Source organism: Dermacentor variabilis, chromosome 5 (genome assembly GCF_050947875.1).
Source record: "Dermacentor variabilis isolate Ectoservices chromosome 5, ASM5094787v1, whole genome shotgun sequence".
NCBI classification, from domain to species: Eukaryota; Metazoa; Arthropoda; class Arachnida; order Ixodida; family Ixodidae; genus Dermacentor; species Dermacentor variabilis.
In genome coordinates, this window is record NC_134572.1 from 33,573,264 (window position 1) to 33,594,358 (window position 21,095).

The 21,095-nt window shown below is 45.3% G+C and overlaps 1 protein-coding gene across 6 annotated transcripts in view; it reads left to right on the forward strand.

Moving 5' to 3' along the window:
* LOC142582417 (neural cell adhesion molecule 2-like) overlaps nt 1-21,095 on the forward strand; it is a 388,203-nt gene that overhangs the window by 308,395 nt on the left and 58,713 nt on the right. For 5 of the 6 annotated variants that reach the window (XM_075692113.1, XM_075692111.1, XM_075692116.1 and 2 more), the window contains 5 exons: nt 144-200; nt 8,560-8,907; nt 10,308-10,418; nt 11,222-11,425; nt 16,046-16,336. In XM_075692113.1, coding sequence (XP_075548228.1) covers nt 144-200; nt 8,560-8,907; nt 10,308-10,418; nt 11,222-11,425; nt 16,046-16,336 — 1,011 coding nt within the window. The remainder of the gene's footprint in view (nt 1-143; nt 201-8,559; nt 8,908-10,307; nt 10,419-11,221; nt 11,426-16,045; nt 16,337-21,095) is intronic. The other variant, XM_075692117.1, reaches the window with a different exon arrangement.

Genomic DNA, 21,095 nt, shown 5'->3' on the forward strand with positions numbered 1-21,095 from the left:
ATCATTATTATTTTGTTCTTGTTATTATTATTATTATTATTATTGTAATTGTGCAGTGTCGTCTTTCTGTGATATATGTCCACTGTATGACCTATTCATGATCTCACAGTGTTTCGCGGTATCTTCTTGCTGCTCCAACACAGGAAGAGCGGTCGCTGTCGACGCCTACGAGAATTACGCGTTTACGAGGCGAGAGCGAGGTTTGTACATACTAGAAAATTGCTCAACCTTTAGCAACTCATTTATAGCCATAGTCGTAGCAATAGTAAATTTATGCCTACTCTTCTTTCTCTCTCTCTCTCTTTACTGCATTTTTACTCTCGTTCAATCTCTCCTCCCTTTCTTAGTCAATTTAGCATTTAGTTTCTCGTTATTACTAGACGCCTGGAATTTTTCTGCTTCCTTATTCTCTTCGGCTCATGAACGCTACGAATGCATTTCTGCATTGCTCACTTTTTCATGTTCTTGGATATACTTGCACTTGCTAGATGCACGTTAGCGTTATATATCTTTTCAAATTATTTTTCTTCTTTCTTACTTTATCTTCCGTCTTTTCCGCTTCCTTCTGCATGCTTTATAACCTTCCGGTTGCCGAGACTTTATTGGTTAGTGTGTTAATCAAACGGCCACTTTAGCTTCCCTACTATTTACATAACTATAGCGCGATGACAGAATACATTTAAATTTATTGCCAAGAGCTTTGGAAGTTTCACAACATTAATTTAATTCTTACGATCATTAATTTTCGACGTGCTCGTGCAGTTCGATTTCATACCTTCATTAGTTCCTTTTTCTTGTCAATTGACTGCGACTTTCTGCATTTCATTCCGCAGAACATGTCGGTAATGATACGTGCCAGCTTTTCTGTTGTACTAAAGCATGCCAACGTTCTGCCCCCTGTATTATATATAGACTAAAAAAAAAGTCGTTCACGTTTCCTGTCTTATGAGAGCCTCTGAATACGCACGAAACTTATCCAATATTAAAATCAAATTCTGCACGTGATTGACCTTTTTGTGTCTGTTGCCTCAAGGGGACTCGTGATGAATTTTGCTAAATATTCACTTCTTCCAAACTCTTTAACTTCGTCTTTCTATCGATTTCGTTACGCTGACCACGCCGCTGGTTCCTCGGCCACAGCGGCTTGTCGAAAACACGAGACCGCAGCGAACTTCTATGCAGTGCGTGCGCACGTGAAGTGTGAATGAAGTGGGCCGTAAAGAAAGTTTAGTTAAAATGCTGCATTGTCTCGCGCGTGAGGAGTGTATGGAAAACATTCATACCAACGAAAGCCAAACAGCAAAGAAGACTTGTATGCTCATTGCGATGAAACACAAGTATCTACGTACCAGTTCCTCCGTGGCAAGCTAACGCTCGTAGCAGCTCCTGCTTGAAGACATTTCTTTCTATCATTCGCAAAAGGTGCCCAGAACTCCTGCTCAACCTTAGGAGCCATTTGGAACCTAGCTGCGTCGCGCAAAGTCCCTTCTCGCTCGAATGACACGCGTCATTGAATCCCGTGGTCGACCGAACCACCCAGTACTCGGTCGGCAAAGCGCACAGTGAGAGCCAAGAAAATTGACACTTCTTGCTCCCAAAAAAGCAAAGCTCTAGCTGCGGTTCGAGCCGTTTCGGCGCCCAGCTTTTCCACCCGTGAACTCCGTCTCATTTACTGCACACGTGGACTCCATTCCACCCTCGAGAATTTGCCCGTGTATAGCTACGCTGCGACAAACTTCGAAGGCACCATTTATTTCTCCCCTGACGTGCGCTTCTCCCACATGGTCGCTAAGAAACTTCCGCGTTGAACAAAACGGTGAGTGTTCTAGTGAAAGCGCTTGACGTGCGAAGACAAACGGACATGTTCCGGACGAGCCAGGTCGTTTAATTCGACGCTGGGTTTTCAGTATAGGAATTCCTGCCGCAGCGAAAGCGCTTGCTACCGTGTGCGCGCGAGATGTAGATATACGTGCATCGCGAATGTGGCTCAAAACTTCACTGATAGCGTATGTTTTATTCTTTGTGGATCGTTGGTGCTTATGCTTGTCAGGATTGATGTGTGCTGGCATTTTTTGTTTGGTTTTCGTTTTGAGCTGCATTGGTTCTTTAACTGTGCTTTCGGATAGCCAACTCTAAGAAGAAGAAAAAAAGACAATATGACACATATTTCTATCTGATAAAGAACAAATGTGCGAAAGATTTATATTTTTATATCACCTGCGGATTGCAGAAATGTGGTAGTTGTGTAGTTTTTACTAAATTCCCACTTAAATTCAGCAACGACGCTACCGAATTTCAACTGTATTGGACAAAGTGAAAGTTTGTTGATGCTAATGGGCATTGCTAATACATCTAAACTATATTCGTATAATATCTGTTCCTGTGCATTCTCATAAGTGGAACGCTAATTTCTATAGTCGCATAATAAAGTAGGCTATCTGCTTTACGCTTCTTGCGTAAACGTGAGCTTATTTAAAGCCTACCATTTACCTATTGCACAACTACATGAAATTCCGGACGGCCTTCATTGCGGTGTTGTGTTTCTGTATGATTTGTTTGCCGTTGTTAGAAGTTTTGCTTCCAGCGGCAAGATCTTTGTCGCAACTCACCCGAGCTAAAATAGTGGTAGTCTCCTAATAAGGTTTTGTACGTAAAACAACGAGTAGCTGTCACCATTTCGCACCAGCAACGTCGCATGCTTTCTCGTACTGTTGCGAAACAGAAAATCACAACTTGCTCGTACAAAGGCCCCATAACAGCGCCCGATTCCCTGGCTTCGTTCTCTATTCGGCGGCGCTGTTGCCGTCAGCCGAGCTCGCTTCCAGGCAGGCTATCGCATTCGCACTCCCTTTCGCCCGGCTGGGCCTGTGTCGGGCGACCTTCGTCACGTGCGACTTGTCGAAGCCTTGCCCGCAATTCCACGCACGTCCTTGCCGCGGATGTGCGGGAAAGCGTGTATCGGAAAAGAATGATGCAGCCTCTACAGCGGCAGTTAGATCCTTTCCCCCGAACTTCCTCGCGATGGAAACGAACCACGCGGCAGGGAATGTGCGGCTGTTCGGTCTCCCCCTTGGATACACGCAAATGAATGCCGTGGACGTGAAAGAGGTAGAGAGAGAGAGTGTAGGCGAATGTACAAGTTGAACCATGCGCGAGCTCTGTCGCGAAGGGAGGAAACGCAAAGGCGTGACAACACGACGGCGCAGGCAGTGGTGCCGAATCAACGACGCGTCACGTTTGCATTCAGGGAGCCACCACGCGCCACCCGGTCATGCTTTGTTGTATAGGTGGTCGCACGCACCCGCGCCTGCCTGCCTTCTCTGCACGCTCCTTTTGTCAACATTCGCACTCCGCTGTTCTCTGTTCCCGGAGCTCCCGTATAACCCAACACTGATCTCTCCGTCACAAACTTTCGGTTCTTTTTTTTTTTATCTATATCTCTATGTGGGCTGGATTCGTTCCTTACGGCCACATGCACGGACTAGGATACGTGTCTCGGTTCACATTATGCACGCCAGGGTGACTCCAGAAAACGATAAGATAGAGAAACTTGATTCAGGAAACGAGTGACATACGCTGTTGTGAATCAGAACGTGGCCTGTCGGCAGCGCGTAGGAGAAAAAGAAAGAAAGAAAGAAATTGAGTCATCTCCGATGTCGGTTGACTTGGGCTGCTTCATTTGTTCCTTTCTAACCGAATGCCCATTTTCCCCTCCCCTCTTTTTCTCTGTCACTCTAACGCACAGGAACTCGAAAATTCCACGTAGCCAAAGTGCCGAAAGAGAATCGTCTGAAAAATAAAATTAATTATTAAGCTTTATATAGTAGTTATGATATTGAAAGTAATGGAATGGTTTACTAAAAGAGTGGGGCACATAGGCTTGATAAATGTTGACCAAACTACATTTGCAGAAACAAACGTTACTGGTTCATAATTGATGCATAATTGATGATAACCACATAATTGATGATAAGGAGTTCCTGACAACAATGCAAAGCACATAGCCGCTCTCCGCATACATTTCCCTGTAAAGATCACTGGTGCGCAAGCTTGCGTGGCGACGGCTGTCTGCGACATGGGGAGTGACGTCGGTAGCCTTCGTATATAATATAACCAACCGAGCAATTAATTTCATTGTTATTGCCGCACCGCTATGGTTAGGCAACGCATAGCTTGGACTCCCGAAGACCAGCGTGAATACGAGGAGCGGCAAAGGGAAAAAAGAAGCGGCATTACGACCAGCGGCAGCATGCTGTCAGCACTGCCATCACTCCGATTACTACCATTACCCTAAATTGTCATTACTACCATTAGTCTGACTCAATAAAGCATTGCATACCCCCCCTCTGCGGTTGCAGTGATGGTTCTCAACAGCTTCACTGGACATCTACTTTCTGGGGGCCGGGATGGCGAGTCAATATTTTTGTTCCTAGGAACTGTAGCTTTAGTTGTTGCCCTATTACTACCTATTACTACTATCTTTTGCTTTTAACATATTGCCTACTGCATCATTTTTCGGCAGTCAAAGCGAAAGGGGCAATTAGGTCACTGCAACCTAGGATACGCAAGACACGTACAAACACGCACAGATGTTGTGCAGAAATAGACGAGGTGCTCTTGTACGTGCCTTAGGTGTTCTCCTCAGCGGTAAGAAAAACGAAAATGAAATGCCAGCTAGCCCAATAATACATGTTCGTAAGCAATCCATTGTAATTATGTAATGAAATATATAGAGGAAAGAATACACATACCTAAAGGGTTGTAATGAAAAGTAGCCCTTTGGTGTTGCATATATATATATATATATATATATATATATATATATATATATATATATATATATATATATATATATATATATATATATATATATATATATACTTTTTTACTGCCGGTAGCATCCTTGCACTGCAAAGGAGCTCTGAGCAGTGTCGAAAGAGAGAGAGAGAGCAAGGACAGGACAGCCAAGGAGGTCAACAAGACGAGCACCTCGTTTGCCACCCTACACTGGGGGCGAGGAAAAGGGGAATAGAAAGAAGAAAGTAGGGAGAGAGTGAGCACAGAGTGCGTGTGGAAGGATGCATAGGGACACTATAAGCGGTCTCTTAAGCCGGTGCACTTCCAGTATCGTACTGGGGCACGAATCGCTTTTAGTGCCAGGGATGGGTGTGGCCACGGTCTGAGTATCTTTGACTCGTAGTACGTTCTCGAGTCCAGTTGGTTTAAAGTTGTCCGCAGTGAAAGGCGTTGTAGGTCGTAACGAGGGCAGGTACACAATAGGTGCTCAATGGTATCCTCGCATCTACAGGAGTCCCACATCGGGCTCTCGGCCATTCCCATACGATAGGAGTAAGCGTTCGCGAACGCCAGTTCCAACCACAAGACACCAGACATACATGACTGCATGCATGCATATACCGACGGTTCGACCTCACCTACCAACTCAACTGCTGCGTTCGTCGTTCCAGCTCAGCAGGTTAAGTTAAATTCAAATTGTCACACATGACTACATCTACGTTGGCAGAACATGCAGCTCTCAATGCCGCAATGACGTATGTCACCGAAGAGCCGACAGATAAATTGGTCGTATTTTGTGACTCTAAGGCAGGTCTTAACAATGTCAAGTCTGCATTACACCGCACAACATACGAGCAGATGATATCCGACATCAGGGAAGTACACCACCGTGGTCTGAAAAGAGGGCACAACATAATCATTCTGTGAATTCCTGCTCACTGCGGCAGTGTCGGCAACAACTTTGCTGACAGGGCTACCCGGTCTGCCCTGGAAGACATTCAGACGCTTCCAATACCTTTGGAGAGGTCGGACGCTGCCAAGGTACTTCGCCTGCTTGCACGCAAAGTGTCACAAGATTTCTAGACTTCAAGTGCCATAAATTGCCTATTTCATAAACTGGACCCCATTCTACGTCTACAACTGCCGTCTAGCCTTTCCCACGTTGAAAAAGCAGTGCACTCATATATAATGTGAACGCTGGTATCCAAAAGGAAAAAAAACCAGGTGCGCGAACTACTGTAACTGTCCGAAGACAAAATCCTTTTTGTCTCCGATTTCTGAATCTTATTGTTTTGCGCTGGGTTTATTCTGCTTTCGCACACAATTTTACGACGATGACGGCAGCGTTATTGCATGATGCCTGTTGCGGGTTGTCAGCTTTTTTGTTTGATGTGTCAATTTGTCGCTTTAACTGGACTTTTTGATAAGATCATCTAATGACATTAAGGATCAATGATCGCACCTTGTGATAAGATACGAACAACGCATCATTTTTTCGCGTGCTCCGGCTTAAAGGCCATCCACGCGCTGTCCTTTCCTTGGCGGCCTGAAGGGACGCTAAAAGAAAAAAAAGTAAGTTGATCGGTAATTCTAAGTAGCGCTTCTCTTATCGCGAGAGGAGGCTTGGTTCTCCAGAAAAGGCTTAAGGAAATGCTTCAGAAAAGGCTTAACTAGAGGCGGTGGTGATCCCTACTTGAATTTTCCGCAAAAGTTTATTATGATGTCACAAATTTTGACGGCGTCTTGTCCGGTATACTTATTATTATTCCTTTTGTCGGTTGTAAAGGACTTACAGTTCATTCAAAATGAGCGCAAGAGACTGATCTTACACAAGTTTCGAGAACCTTTGCTACGCTGCAACGTAACACATGTGAGAAAATCTTTAAATCCACGACGTCGCAGTCACGTACCAACACGGCGGTTTCGCGCAAAATTAAAGACAAGAAGAAGAAGATATAGACCTCATTTTCTCTTCTAATTATCAACCGATCATTACGAAATTAATGAAAATACAACTCAGAAAGAATACTTTTAAAAACCTAAACTCATTTCTTGCTTACTTTAAGTGTCACTTCAAACTCCTCCAGTGCGCTTACGTGTTCGTTAAGTCGACCACGAGGGTGCCAGTGATCATAGTCCTTTATTAACTCGGCAAGCTGGGCGAGTTCATGATTGAACATGTTCCTATGGGGGGGGGGGGGGGTGCAGCGCAACCCGGACGAAAGGTAACAGGGAAACTAATCTGTAGAAATTCATGCCACCACCTCGCCAATCCGAGCTTTTCGCAACAACGCAATCGTCTAGAGAAGGCCGGTTTTCCAAACTCTATTATCGTGTCAACATGTGAAGGGCTAGTGAAGACAATAAAAATGGGGAAGCACCCCAAACACAGATCGAGAAAGTAAAAAAAAGTATGCAGTCATCCCTTACGTACATCAGATGTGGCATGGGTTAAATAAGACAGCCATGAAATATGGCGTTCAAGTCGTCTTTTCATCAAAGAACTCGTTAAACAAGATTTGCAATCTTGTCAATTGACCTAAACAGGCGTCCAAGGCTCTGTGCCACGTCAAAAGCTTGGGGCAGCTTGTGGCATGCTCGGTAGAAGTGGTCTACGACATTCCACTTTCGTACGGAAAAAAGTATTTCGGGCAGACGGGACGCTCCCTTAACATCCGCCTTAGGGAGCACCAAGGTGCGATTAGGAATCCAACAGGTTCTAATCTGGCCGCGCATTGTAGAGTTTGCTTATGCAAACCTATGTTTGAACAAACGGAAATATTGTATAAAAATATGAATGAATCAACCGCAATATTGTGGAAGCCTACTTCATGTAAACTCAGGCGCATGCGTCAGCCATACATACTTCTATCACTCTGCAGGGTAAAGAAACTCAGTTTTTGACTGGCTAGTTGGCTAACACCCCTTCACTCTTGTAAGCGTCATTTCACACGTGTTTGCATCTTCTGTACATTTTATTCCCTTGTGTGAAAAATAAACCAGTTGTTAGTGAACTTCGTTCGTATCGTGTACTCCCTCTTGTCTTTCGTCCGGGTTGCGTTGCCCACCCATAGGAAGATGATCATAGTCCTTGTTGCAAGTGGCGGCCAGGAAATATCTGCAGTAACGGACATCTGACCTCCTGAACAGGAAGCCATCAGCGCTTGGCCTGGTCTCTTTCTCAAGAACTGACAGAGCATGAAAATGCTTAGCTTCGCTTATTTCCCAAGAATTGAAGTGTTGAGCATGACATGGTCAGTGGCGTCAATTATTATAGGTTGTCTCTGATGTGTTCACAAACGTCGTGGTGTCAATACCTTATCGTAAAAGTCCAACTTACCTTAGGATAACATCGTGTACATCGTAGTTTGTTTAGGCATGACATTGTTGTTCATGTTTTAGATAGCACACTTCTATTTTACAAGATCTGTAGGTCTGCAGCAAGTTACGGAACTACATATCAGGTGCGAAGATGTAATCTGCCGATCTCTCAACATAGCAAAAGCGAAATAAAACTTCGCCTATGCTAGTGATGTTGAAGAATCGGAGAGCTTTCCAGTGTAACAAGATGTAGCCGCGCACAACACCACCTGTGTAACACAGCAGTACCTGTTTGAGATATCCGGTTGATCAAGGGGACTTGCCTGCAAAAAGAAACTTCAGTTGTCAATGAAATGGTGTCATCTTAATTTCACAATGCTCGGTGTACTATAATACTGCAGAAGTAGATTGGTGTCATCAAAACTCATCTGTGTCACGCAGTGGTCCCTCGTCTCACGGCAGTGGTGGAAGGCGCCGTCGAGTTGCCGTGCAACCTGTCGGTACCGGCGTCTAACCACGACCGGGACAACGTTACGCTAGTTCTGTGGTCCAAGTCTGGGGTTCACGGGCCCCTCTACAGTGTGGATGCTCGCAACTCTCCACTGGAGCGGGCCAAGCACTTCCCCAGCCCTGATCTCGGCGGACGCTACGACTTCAACACGAGCGCTCTGCCAACTGCGCTTCTCCGCATAGATCCCGTGCGGCCAGAAGACGCCGGGGAGTTCAAGTGCCGTGTGGACTTTCGATGGGCCAGGACGCACACTTATGTCGTGTCCTTGGAAGTGATAGGTTGGTGTCGCCGTTCCACGGACGAAGAAGTGAACAGAGATCATTTCGCACGAAAATGTGTGGCACCTTGAGTTGCAGCTTACCATCCACTGTGTTTTGAAACCTCGAAAGAGTAACCTGTGGCTGACTCATTTATCCTTGTATGCTCAATCGATATTGTGTGAGTCAGCCACGTGAAGACACTTAAGACGCCTCTCGTATAATTTTGAGGAGTGGCGCAAGAGGTCACTGCGTTCAAGACGATATAGACGTCGAGTTCGTCATGTCAGATGGTAGCGAAGTTCCCGATTTGTACTAATGTGTCTCGAAGAATGAGCCCGCAGATATACAGAGACGAAACAGTTTTGCACTATAAATAAATCAAGTTTATATGTTATGAACTGCTTAAGTAATGACCAGAGAGATCAAATTTCTTGAAACGGTAATGAACATGATATTTATTGCGAAGCATCGAGTCGGTGATGATTCAATCAATGTACTTGATTCAAAGGATCGTGAAACCTGTGGGCTTGCAGTGGCCTTATAAATATCAGTGTGATCCGATAAAGCAACACAAACGTTGCATGGTTTGCATAAGGCTGCAAGCAGAACACCATTTGTAAACATTAAAAGCACAAAGGGACAAATCAGGAAAGGTTAATATGTTCTCAAACGGTTTTACAGATATCAGCTTAAATCACTGAGTGGAAAGTAAAACTTAGCAGTGGTGTCAAGTAGAGTGTTAGCAAACAATTTAAGCCAATAAAAACAAAAAAGTGGAGCGTGAAAGTTTATAGTATTGGAAGTAAATAAATAAAATAATATATGCAGATTTAATTTAGCATGTTCAGCTTGACAAACATTTGAAGATTTGAAAGCGTGTCCCACAGAAACTGGGCAGTGAAACAGGCCAAGTTTTCTCATTGTGAATGATTATGAAAAAGAACCCGCCTTTACTGCCTACGAGGTTTCCCGGCATTCCTGTTTCAGCAGGTGCCCATATCCGGACTATTATCTCCTGCAAAGCGCACAGAACTTTGGACCTTTTCTGCGGTCAGAATTACATTATCACTGCTTCCCGCAAAATACGAACCAACCGGGACTAGCTCCATAAATACTGAGCCTATTGCACTACTTAGGTGTATATTAAAGGCTGCTTTGTTCATTCGGTGCATGGAATCGCTTTATTGCTGTATTATGATACTTACGCATGTAAGCTTGAACAAAAATCCGTACGTATACGATAGCACACACTGACAGTGCGCTAAGAAACAACCAAGGTGAAGCGTCGCTCTTTGCGTTGCTATGTGCACACAATAACGAAAAATATAAACCCAATGTGTACTCGAGTAACTTGAAATATAGATGCGTGATTCTGAGCGAGCACTTGGTGCGTTCCCCCTTCCCCTCCCTGTCTCCAGTACCCCCCAAGAAAGCCATCATCACTGACGAGTCGGGCAAGGTTTTGCAAGACGTCATTGGTCCCTACGACGAAGGGGCTCCCCTGAAGCTGGCCTGTGAAACGAGGGGAGGTAAGGTACAATTTCAGGCGAGAGCTTCGACCCCGTAGTTGCAACAGCCGTTATCGATGAAAGAAAAAATTCTGCTTGTAATCTTATTTCTGCTGCGCCCGGGGCCGAGAGTTTACTTTCACATTAGCACTCACAGTAATTTTATGCAGGCCGAACGCTCACGCCAATGAGAAATTTGGAATAGATAACAGCAACTGGAAAGCTGTGTTATATTAGACGGATCCTTTAACGAATTTCGCTAGGCGCTTCTGATGATTTCACTGCAGAAAGTCTTGCTTTAGATCAAGCAGAAGCGTCTAAACTCTCCGTCAAAAACTAAATATAATGATGTGAACAGGTATACGCGAGGATATATTTGCATAAAGCGCATTTATGCACATTTAGTGTGTCTGTGCATGTGGCGTTAACTGGTTATAAATACGCTTGGGCCTTGCGTTATGTAGCATTCCAAGGATTCCTGTGTGTCACATAGTTAAAGGGAACAGCGTAAAACATTATAAAAGTGAGTGGCAAGCACGCACAAAGAGCGCGGAATTTCATCTGAGTTTATTAACACCAAGGGACCCGTTTCTACAAAGTCACAGCCAACCGTGCTACAGCTGAGTTATTTGTCATCATGTAACCATCAATGCAAGCAGTGTGTGTCACTATAGCAAAAAAGAAAAGAAAGCTTCGATAAAAGAGAGCGTAGCCATTGCAATGCCGGCAAACGTTTAATAAATGAACAATTTCTTAATTTTTTTTGTCGTTGTCATTCACTTTAAAACAACTTGCAGATCTTGCATAATTTCTTTACTTTTCAGGATCTCCACTACCGGCTGTTACCTGGTGGCGGGAAATGAACCTTCTGGACGACCAATACTTCAACACAAGCGAAGCCACCTCGCGCAACGAGCTGCTAATCCCAAAACTGGAGCGCTCTGACGCACGCAGCGTGCTCACATGCCAGGCGTCGAACACCAATCTGACGCTCCCCGTCTACGCCTCCGTGACAATCGACATGAACCGTGAGCGGACCAGACCATACTAGCAAGTGTGCTAGCGAAATTATTTCTATGGGCTATCGACAGAGATTGTGTAGTATTTTGGCCCCAAGGGTTTTGTCGACTATTGTCTAGTGAATATTCGAAAACAACCATTTAATATTTATGAGCAAGACCAAACCAGCGAGCAGAGACAGACCAAAGGACAGAGGCTTGTTAACCACAAATATCGGCAGACATGCCGCCAAATCATTACAAAGCAATAGGAACGTATATTGAATGGAGAGAGCATTTATAGAAGGTTTGTAGCTTCTCCACGGAATGTCCGACACACCGATTTGTGACTCATGCAAGTGTGAAGAGAAGATCGAGCGCGTGTTGTGTTTTTGTAATCTCTATAACATCAAACACGACGTTCTTTTCAGGGTGTTAAACCGATTAGATAGCCGACCATTTTCAGAGACTAAGATTCTCGGACCATGGCCCCACGCGTTACAGGCTTACAAAGTGACACGGGCTCTGCTACGTTTCATGAAAATGACTGGCCACAGTTACCAATTATAGGCGTGACGTGATGGACAACCGCACGTATTCACACTGATAGTACCTTCTTCTCTACCTCTCCTTTCTTTCTTTTCTTGACTTAAATCCCTCCTCCCGTGTAGGGTAGTAAACCAGACGTGTGTCTAGTCGACCTCCCTACCTTTCCTTCCTCCTTTCCTCCCTTCTTTCCTCCTCCTCCTCTTCCTTCGCCACAAATTGTATCAATTTGTTTTATAAGGGCATTTGAAAAGCTAGCAATAAAACTAGCGATTACCCAGCTTTCTTCACCATTACATTGAGCTGCAACCATACCTGTGCAACTGTCTGATAATTACTAAACACGGCCGCAGAAAGGTGCTCTTTTCCCGGGACTTGTTGCTGTGCTCATGTGGATTATAAAAAAAATTTTACTGTAAAAAAGAAAGACGAAAAGAGTAAGCGGGAAGACTGAGAAGTGAAGGCATGTCTGTCCGAACCCTATTTATACAAATAAAAACTGTTACAGTAGTCAAAAACAGCGGATCAAAATCTCACTAAACTCTGCGAACTGTTTAGACAAAGTGAAACATGGCAGGCACTGCACTGTGGTGTACCTCAATAACAATAGTTGAAAACTAAATAACTTACCTCTACATTCTCTTTATGTGAAGGAACGCTTTATATACATTTTCGCCTGAGGTTTGTTAGCTCACATCGATGTGAGCTGGCTACCTCATAACGATGTGTTCCCACATATGTGAGAACACATCGACGTGCATGAAGAAACCTCACTGTCAACAAATGAAGACCAGCAATAACTGCCCAGATACCATGAAATTTCGCCGTACTCGCTGCTACGGAAGTATTCACTCAAGAAATTTGATATTGAGCAATTTGCGCCAGAATGTTAACGAAACACAATGAAATAATGCCTAGCGTGCGTAATCGTTGTGTTCTTTTAAGTTCATTTAAGTAAATTCTAAATGGGAACAAGAGCCGCTATACCTGACTCCAACGCGCCGTAGTGGTTTGGTGGTTTGGTGCTGCATTGCTAAGCCCGAGGCGACAGGATAAAATCCTGGCCATGGCGGCCAAATTTTAATGGGGGCGAAATACAAAAACGCCCGTTTACTACGCATTGGGTGCACGTTAAATAATGATCGAAATTAGTCTGGAATCCCCTACTATGGCGTGCCTCATAATGTTATCGTGGTTTTGGCGCGTAAACCACCAGAATCTAATATATTATCTGATTATGGTACTAACGGTTATAAAGCAGCCAAGGAATGCAGAATGCCTATTCCCTAAGACCAAGCGCGAGATCTATCTTCTCAAGTTCACAGGGTTTACTCAAGGACATAAAATCAGTTGAATTGCCTAAGGTACTTGAAAACTGCTGTCTTAAATTACATTGCCCAGCCATGACGGCTCAGTTTCTCGCTACTGATAGATTCGGTGCTTAAAGCGAAAAAGCACGTTCAATAATGGTGGAAACTGAGTCGAACCTACAGTTGAATTCGCACAACACCGAACGCAGGAAGAAAAAAAAATTAAAAACGATCATATCAGACAGGCTGACTTGATAACTTCGGTAAAAGGCGTCGCATATTCCTCTTCATATCATTCCCGCGAACGCATTAGGTTGTACGCATAGAAGGCACACAAGAAGCGTTGGTACGGAAGTGAAAGTAGAACTTTCCTCGAGTAATTTCCACTATGCACAGTCATAAATTAGGTTACGCTGAAGCAAGCCATATGCTAGGCTTTCGAGCGCTTGACTGCTTGCTCTTCTTGCCAGTCTTCGTGTTCAGTCGCCGTGTTTTACCTATCGCATCGCCACAGGCACCTCAAAGGCAGCTGATTGCATTTCAACTCGAATCATCGAAGCGCCGTCTTAGAGCACGGAAGCCGCTTAGCTTTACTCTTGAATGATGGAACTTTAACTGACTTTCAATGATTTCTTGCTCTTTCACGGCATTTATATATGTGTGTGTTCTGCATTAAAACATTCATGGGATGAACCTTGTTTTAGTTTTCGTTGAGTTTTTTATCAGCTAAGCCTTCATTTTTTCTCCTCCTTCGCTCCTATTTTCCTCTACGTGTCACATTAAATTCTATCAAAGCTTAGGCTTTCACGCAACTCTTCTTGCGCTGTGAATACACTGTAGAGCAATAAAGCTCGTTGGGTCACGTATAATGCGAAAAATGAATAAGCAGTCGGGTCCAAGTAGCGCTGTCACCAGCTGTCACGGTGTAAGCGTCGCTAGATTACAAAAAGAACAAGGACTCAGTGTGCATGCCAGCGGCTCACTTTAAATGCACTTCACGCAGCCGTAAAAGCTTGAACTCTACCGAGTTTTCCTTTTCACAGCGACATTTCTACATGAAGCATATAATGTCTGCCCGCGTTTCTTCCGAAGCCAAACCCATGAAAGGCCTGTATTTTCATATTTTTAATGTAAGGCTAGTGCCACCAAAGCCACCTTAGTTTGTGTATTCAGCAGGGATTCGTCCTTATCATCTTTATACATTATTGTGCATCTGTTATGCAGTTACTCCTGCTTATTTTTCGTATGAGCCATCACGCGATTTTGCTGGTATCGCGAATCACTGATGTTTTTTTTTTCTTTTTTTGTTAGGAAACCGCATCTATACCAAATACGTGATACAGTGATTTGTCCAAGAATATAGCTAGAATTTCGCAGGAGTTTTGCGAGGCTCTATCATTGCTAGCTCACTTTTTCTATGAAGTAATTCTGCCCTGTACAATAGGAATAAGCTTTACTGTCTTAACAGTGCGGACAGAACGTTTTTGAACCTGCGGGTGCCAACAGGTGTGGTATTAGCGCAAAACATTATCGGTGACATGCAGTGCCACGCACACTAGAAATCGCCATTTTTGTTTCAAGACAAAGAGAGAGGCATCGATAACACGTACAAAAAATGAAGAAGACGAAAGAATGTCACAGAGGCCAATTATGCAGCTTTTTGGCTAACTGCTCTAATAATGGCCGGGATAGTGTTTGCGATCCTATTCCAATGTTATCTCTTTTCGCGCTTCGTGAGTGGTCCTTACGGCGCTCCACGAAAGCTAGCAATGAGATCGGCCGCTCTGGAACGGTGGATAATAATACAGGAGTACAATCGAGCGAAAGGAACCCTTACTTCCTACCGTCGCCGTACAACGGTACAATGATAGATAGACGGGTCAAAAAAAATATTCCACAAAAATATGAGATCTAGAGTCAAATCAGTGACGGCCGTGTTTGTCAGCGGTACGAAGTCCTAGCGAGACATAAGTTCACAGAAACATGAAGGCTAGAGAAAGAGAGAGAGAGAGAGATACAATATTTAATGATATGCTGGAGATGTTAGCCTAGCTGTTCGCCTGCATACTCCAGGTACTGGATGACGATTATGATATATACCGTGAAACCCTTAACAGCTCATACAGAATCGCTGTGTTCATTCAAGTAAAATTGAAATGTGAGCAAGAGACACGATAGCTCTATCATTCAAGCTCAAATGCAAGCAGCCGTCTTTGAGGTGCTTGTCGCGACGCGATAGGTAAAAGACGGCGAGTGAACTCGAAGGCTGGAAAGGAGAGCGCGAATTCAAGCGCACAGAGGTCTAGCGTACGGTTTGCTTCAGCGTAGCCTAATTTACGTATCTGCAGAGCGTAAATTACTGCCTGAAAGTTCAACCTTCGCTTCTGTACCAACGCTTTTTATGCGCCCTCTATGCGTACAAGCTAATGCGCTCACGGGAACGAGATGAAAAGGGATGTTCGACGACGTTTACCAAGGTTATCAGGTAAGCATGTCGTACCTATAAGTGTTTCACACTGGTCCATGAAGGAATGTCGCTGCAGCCAACGTTTCGACAAGCGGACTTTTCTCTCTCTGAGGGCAGCGTCTTCCCTGACGCTAGCCCGACAAAGACAAAGCTCCTTGTCTAAACATTGGATCCGACTACATTCCTTTGTCGACCAATGTCGATACGTAGGTGCAGGAAGTCGAGCATAATTTCGTCTCCCTATCATTCTCACTCCCGAGTTCTTTCTTCCTGACGGTTACAAAGCACGCACGCTGACACCGACAGCCCTCTTCGCGCTCTGCGCAGTGCGTCCCCTGGACGTGAAGGTGACGAGCGCGCGTGACGTGCTCGTGGCGGGTCACCGGGCGGAGCTGCGCTGCCAGTCACGGGGTGCGCAGCCGGCAGCGCGCATAACGTGGTGGAAGGGCGGCCAGCAGCTGGGCCGCACCGTGGAGAAGCTCGAGGGCAACGTCACCTCGAGCACGCTTATCTTTGTGCCCGGGCCCGAGGACCACGAACGACTGCTCACCTGCAAGGCGGACAACCCCCAGCTGCCCGACAGCGCCATCGAGGATGCCATCTTTTTGTCCGTCACGTGTGAGTGCCCAAGTGAAGCCCGTTTTTCAAGAAGCGTAATCCATTCTTTTTTTCTTTCGTGCGTAGTCACACCTGGTCCAGTCGCGAACGCACAAAGCTCCGAGTGTAAGCGGATGCTGGATTGGAAGTTTGGAGCGGCTGGAATAATACAACTGCTAATTAGCTCGCGCTGCGCTCATCCTTCACTCTCTTTTACCCGATGCTTGTTCATCGACGAGCATGTGGGACTCGAGAAACTCGACTGCATTTGCATGTGTTCGTTTCAAGGGCAACCAATCTCCGAGTCTCATTTCGAATTAAAGCGAGACAGCAATGCTTGGGGTCGTTATTGGCGTTTTCGCACTATCGAATCACTTCATCAGCAAATAAATTCACTTTGTGAAGCACTTCGGGGTCACTTACTCTGCCCTGTGCTGACACGGTGGCACTACTCGACCCGCCACTATGCAAAATCAGAAATTCCTACGTTTAGATGAATCTGAAAGGCACTGTTTAGCCTATGTGTTGAGCATTCCCGCTTTTGTGAAAGCCTTAATTGCACCGTCCGTTATCAGCACAATAAGCCGCTTAGCCGGCTCAGTGTGTTGCAAGATCAGATTGGCGAAAGATAGAAAAAAAAAAAACGTGCACAATGTGAGTTCACGCTTACAGGTCAACCCACAATCAGACGGCGTGCCTGTTTTCGTCTTCTACTTTATTTAAAGCATCGCTGGCACAGTATTTCACAGCTTGATCATTATACTACTCTAAAATGTGAGCTTGAGACAAAGAGCCCCCGCGTTGTTATTACTGCGCTATGTTAGACACCTGTTAATTCCAAAAAGCGTCACACATCTGGCTGCTTCTTCTTTTTCGTGCCAGCTGCGATACATGCACGGGAAAGCGATTCTACCCACCACACGTTAGTGGCGCAAATAGCTAGATTTAGAAATGTGGGACCCAAAGGAAGAGGAAGCAAACCACCGGGCGTACATGATAACGCAAACAGAGTTCAAAATAACGCAGAAAAGGCTTTCAAAAGAGTTTGGCTTTTTGCATACGGCGAGCCGCTTCAGTACGCTATCTCTAAAACTCCCTCTCTCTCGTTTCATCAGTTACACTGTCTCCAATTCACTGTGCTTAATACATCGTTGTGTATCGATCACGCCTGCGGTAAGACGTCTTTTACGACTCCCTGTAGCACCGATAGGGGGCCAGCTGTCGCTAAATGAAATCTCGACAACCTCTCTCACGAAATGACGAAAGTCACTGCTGTCGTTATGCGTTTAGGGTCTCACTCGGTAACCGCCATTGACGGGTCGCTTCTCCCTGAGGGCGGCCTTCGCTCAGAGACGTCGTTAATTGATTTACTCGGCCTTCACTTTCCCTCTGTCTCGCTATCTTTTGTTTCTTGTCGCATCCGTCTCGCCTGAAGCGATTTGGAAGACGTCAGCTGCCGTGTTCGGCCCAGTTTCTGTGACTGAATGCTTTATTTGGCGTTGCTGCGAGATCGAACTAAACTATCGGCGCAAAGAGCTGTATTATCGAAAAAACAAAGAGGCGGCTTTGAAAAATAGGAATAGTAAGCATGCTATTATAATTGTTTTAATTGTGTTTTGAGTCTGTGACAAAGCATTCTTGTGTAGTATCTGACGCGAAATTTTCTCAGCCTCGAGCTGCAGTTCTGGCGAGTGAAGTAATGTTGCATTGCCTGATTATATTCTACGATATAGAAAATATAAAAGAGGCTAGGCCTTTATACTTCGATCCTTTTATGACGCTGCGATAATTTCCAGACAGTAGCACGGAGAGAGTTCAGTAGCGCCAACAAAAATAAACCTAAGTACACGCGGGAAACATTGTTTGAGTATTACTACGAATGAGTCGCCAGGCAATGACATTACAGCGTAGATGTATAGCGTAGCGTCCTCTTTAACAGCGCATATGTCTTTCATATTTAAATGAATAGCGATTGTGCACATTCGTAATGAATTAGTATTTCTGTCAGCTTGCTTGTTATGTGTGCTGAAATAAGGTAACCGAAAGTACGTAAAATACCCAGGATGGGAGGCTGTGAGTGCGCAATAAATGCTGATTTTAGGGATCTTCCGGCCTGTATGTATCTTGGTTCTTTGGCTTAATCTTCCCATTACGGCACCACTTTTGCAAACACTTAGTAACAAAAAATAATCTGCTATGCTATTTTCATTGCGCTGACCTGTAATATTTACTTTGAGTCGTAGTGGCGATTGTCACAGAAACTAGCGCCACGGCTTTGCCTTGTAGAGGGTGAGCTAGAAAGAAAAGGTCGTGCACGGAGGTTAACCAGGTTTAGCTTAGCCTGCTACCCTGCGCTATGGGAGGGCTAAGCAGGAATAAAAGGAAGAAAGGCTCCAAGTAAAAGAAGATGGAAAAGTATAAGTAATGATGCGCAGTGCGCACAACACGACAGCATTCAGTGCGCAATCAAATGCAGTCGCGGAACCCAGTTATTCTTCTTTTCTTTTAGTGCGATAGCAATTATATGGACACTCCAGGCGCATTTCTGCCGTCGCCGTCGTCGACGCCGTGTGATTTCGTACGAGTGAAGCGTTTGAGGGTGAGCCGGCTAGGTGTGTGTCTGTAAAAACTTTTATTGTCCGTAAGGGGTGACACAGGAGCTGCGGTACCGCTCGTAGGCGTCCAGGGAGCCCGATGTCACCCTAAGGGGCAGGGGTCAGTAGACGAAGCGGTTTGCCGCTTCGGCTGCCAGACGGACAATGTTGGCCTGTGCCGCCGGTTCTTCGCTATGAAGCGCGGTCTCCCATGCTTCTTCGTGCTTGAATAAATTACACCCCGGGGAGTAGCTGCACTCCAATAGGATATGTCTTAGGGTTTCTATTTTATCGCAGAATCTGCAGAATTGGTTAATGCGGTTCATCTCGCGTGCCCGAACGAGGAACGCATGCCCGAACGAGACCCGGATGCTGTGGCGCGTGAGGCAGGGGAGTGAGGCGAAGGAGGAGGGGCGTTCTTCTCCGGCGGCTGCTACGGTGCCTCGATGTCCTCCTCGCCCGCCGCTCCGTACATAGTGGAGACAAACGCGGCCTGTACTACGGCGTTGGCCACGCGAATCGCGAACGCCGTAGGGAGGCGTTGCCGACGCTACTGTGTCTTGAAAGCGATCTGCGTCATTTGCCGAGTGCGCGAAGTGCCAGTAGCTTCGTATGCGCTGTGATTTCAACGTTTCGTTCTCGTTGAAGCGAGAAATGCATGAAGGTCAATTCGCACGCTGCTGCCACGATTCGTTACTCTAGAGCTTTGATAGCGAGTTTCCGCGCTCATCGAGCGAGATGTGGTCATGTCTACCTGAGTGCGTTTGACACCATGCTGGTTAATTTAGTTAAAACACGTCGGCGGGCTAATTGGTTTGAATCCACCATAGAATGTGCAAGCGCGACTGAACAAGGACGTAGAAAAAGGCGGACACACAAAGACAGCGCTGTCTCTGTGTATCTGTTTCTTTCTACGGCCTCGTTGAGTCACGCTTACACATTCTATCATTGTTAATTCAGTTAGTAAGCGAATGTTAAGAAATTTATACGGCCGATAAAACTACTGTCCTTACATGGTACAGCTATCTACTAATTAGCTATCGCAATCGGTGCTTCGTCTTTCAGGCGGAACTGCGATTTCATTTCTTTTTTTTTTTTGCGAATGTGTCAAATGGCTCATTGAACGAAAAAGCCGGCGTCTCTACACTCTTAGCACGGTAACGTTTATTAGAGGGGTATATTCTCACAGATTTGTGCACCTTTAACTTACAAGTTACACATCAACCTTTACAAATTTAACTTCTATTAAAGGTAAGAAAGCGTGCACCTCAACTAGAGGTTACAACACTTTAACCTCTAGTATAGGCATACAGTATTGAGTGCCTTTGCCTAATTATAAAGGTTACATTTACAATATACCGGTTGAACGATTAAAATGTTTACACAAAGCGGCTTGCAGGAGGTCCCAGATGGACACCGTGCTGCGCATGCTCCGTATATAGAGCCGGTGTCGCCTACCAACGGGGACGCGGCTCTTCTTTTCTTTCGGGCTTCTTTCTGCGGTATGCTTCATAAAAGCCCGTTGCTCTGCGCATGCTCCGCCCAGGCAGTTGTCGCCTAGCAACAGAGGCGCGTCTCTTCCTTCTTTCGCGCTTCTTTCTGCTTGCGCCTCTTCTTTCTTGCGCGCTTCTTTCCGGGGCCGGATTAAGCAGACTACAACCGCGCGCGGAGAAATGTGAGCCTTCGCGGAGGAAGCCCCTCGGCCAGTCCTTTCCGGACGCTGCCTTTACATACGCTTGCGCTTCGAAATAGTTCACGTGTCCACCTCGTACGGTTTTCGGGACAAAAGGTGTCCCTGTGTCTCTCTCAACCTAAGTGAAAAAAGAAATGAAACATTGCGTTTTGCAGGCAATCTAGACCTTACGCTGACCGCAACATCTCTTCTTTGACCTAATAAATATTAAGACAAAATGCAGCCTACTACCCCAAAAAGTACAACAAAAGTGACCGCGGGAGCTAGAGAAATTTCTTTACTTTCGAATAGTATATTGTAAGTGACAGACTCATATTCTTTTGGGCTACAGTTCTGTAGCTGCTAATCAATAAATGAGGCAAATTTTCGCTTTGCCAACTACAAGTGTTCAGACCTGTGGCTCACGCTGTTGCGGTTTTTATCCTCCTGCACATGCGTTTGTTTACTCGGTGGATTGTTCCTAAGGCATCATTTAGCATGCGAAAATGAAAAA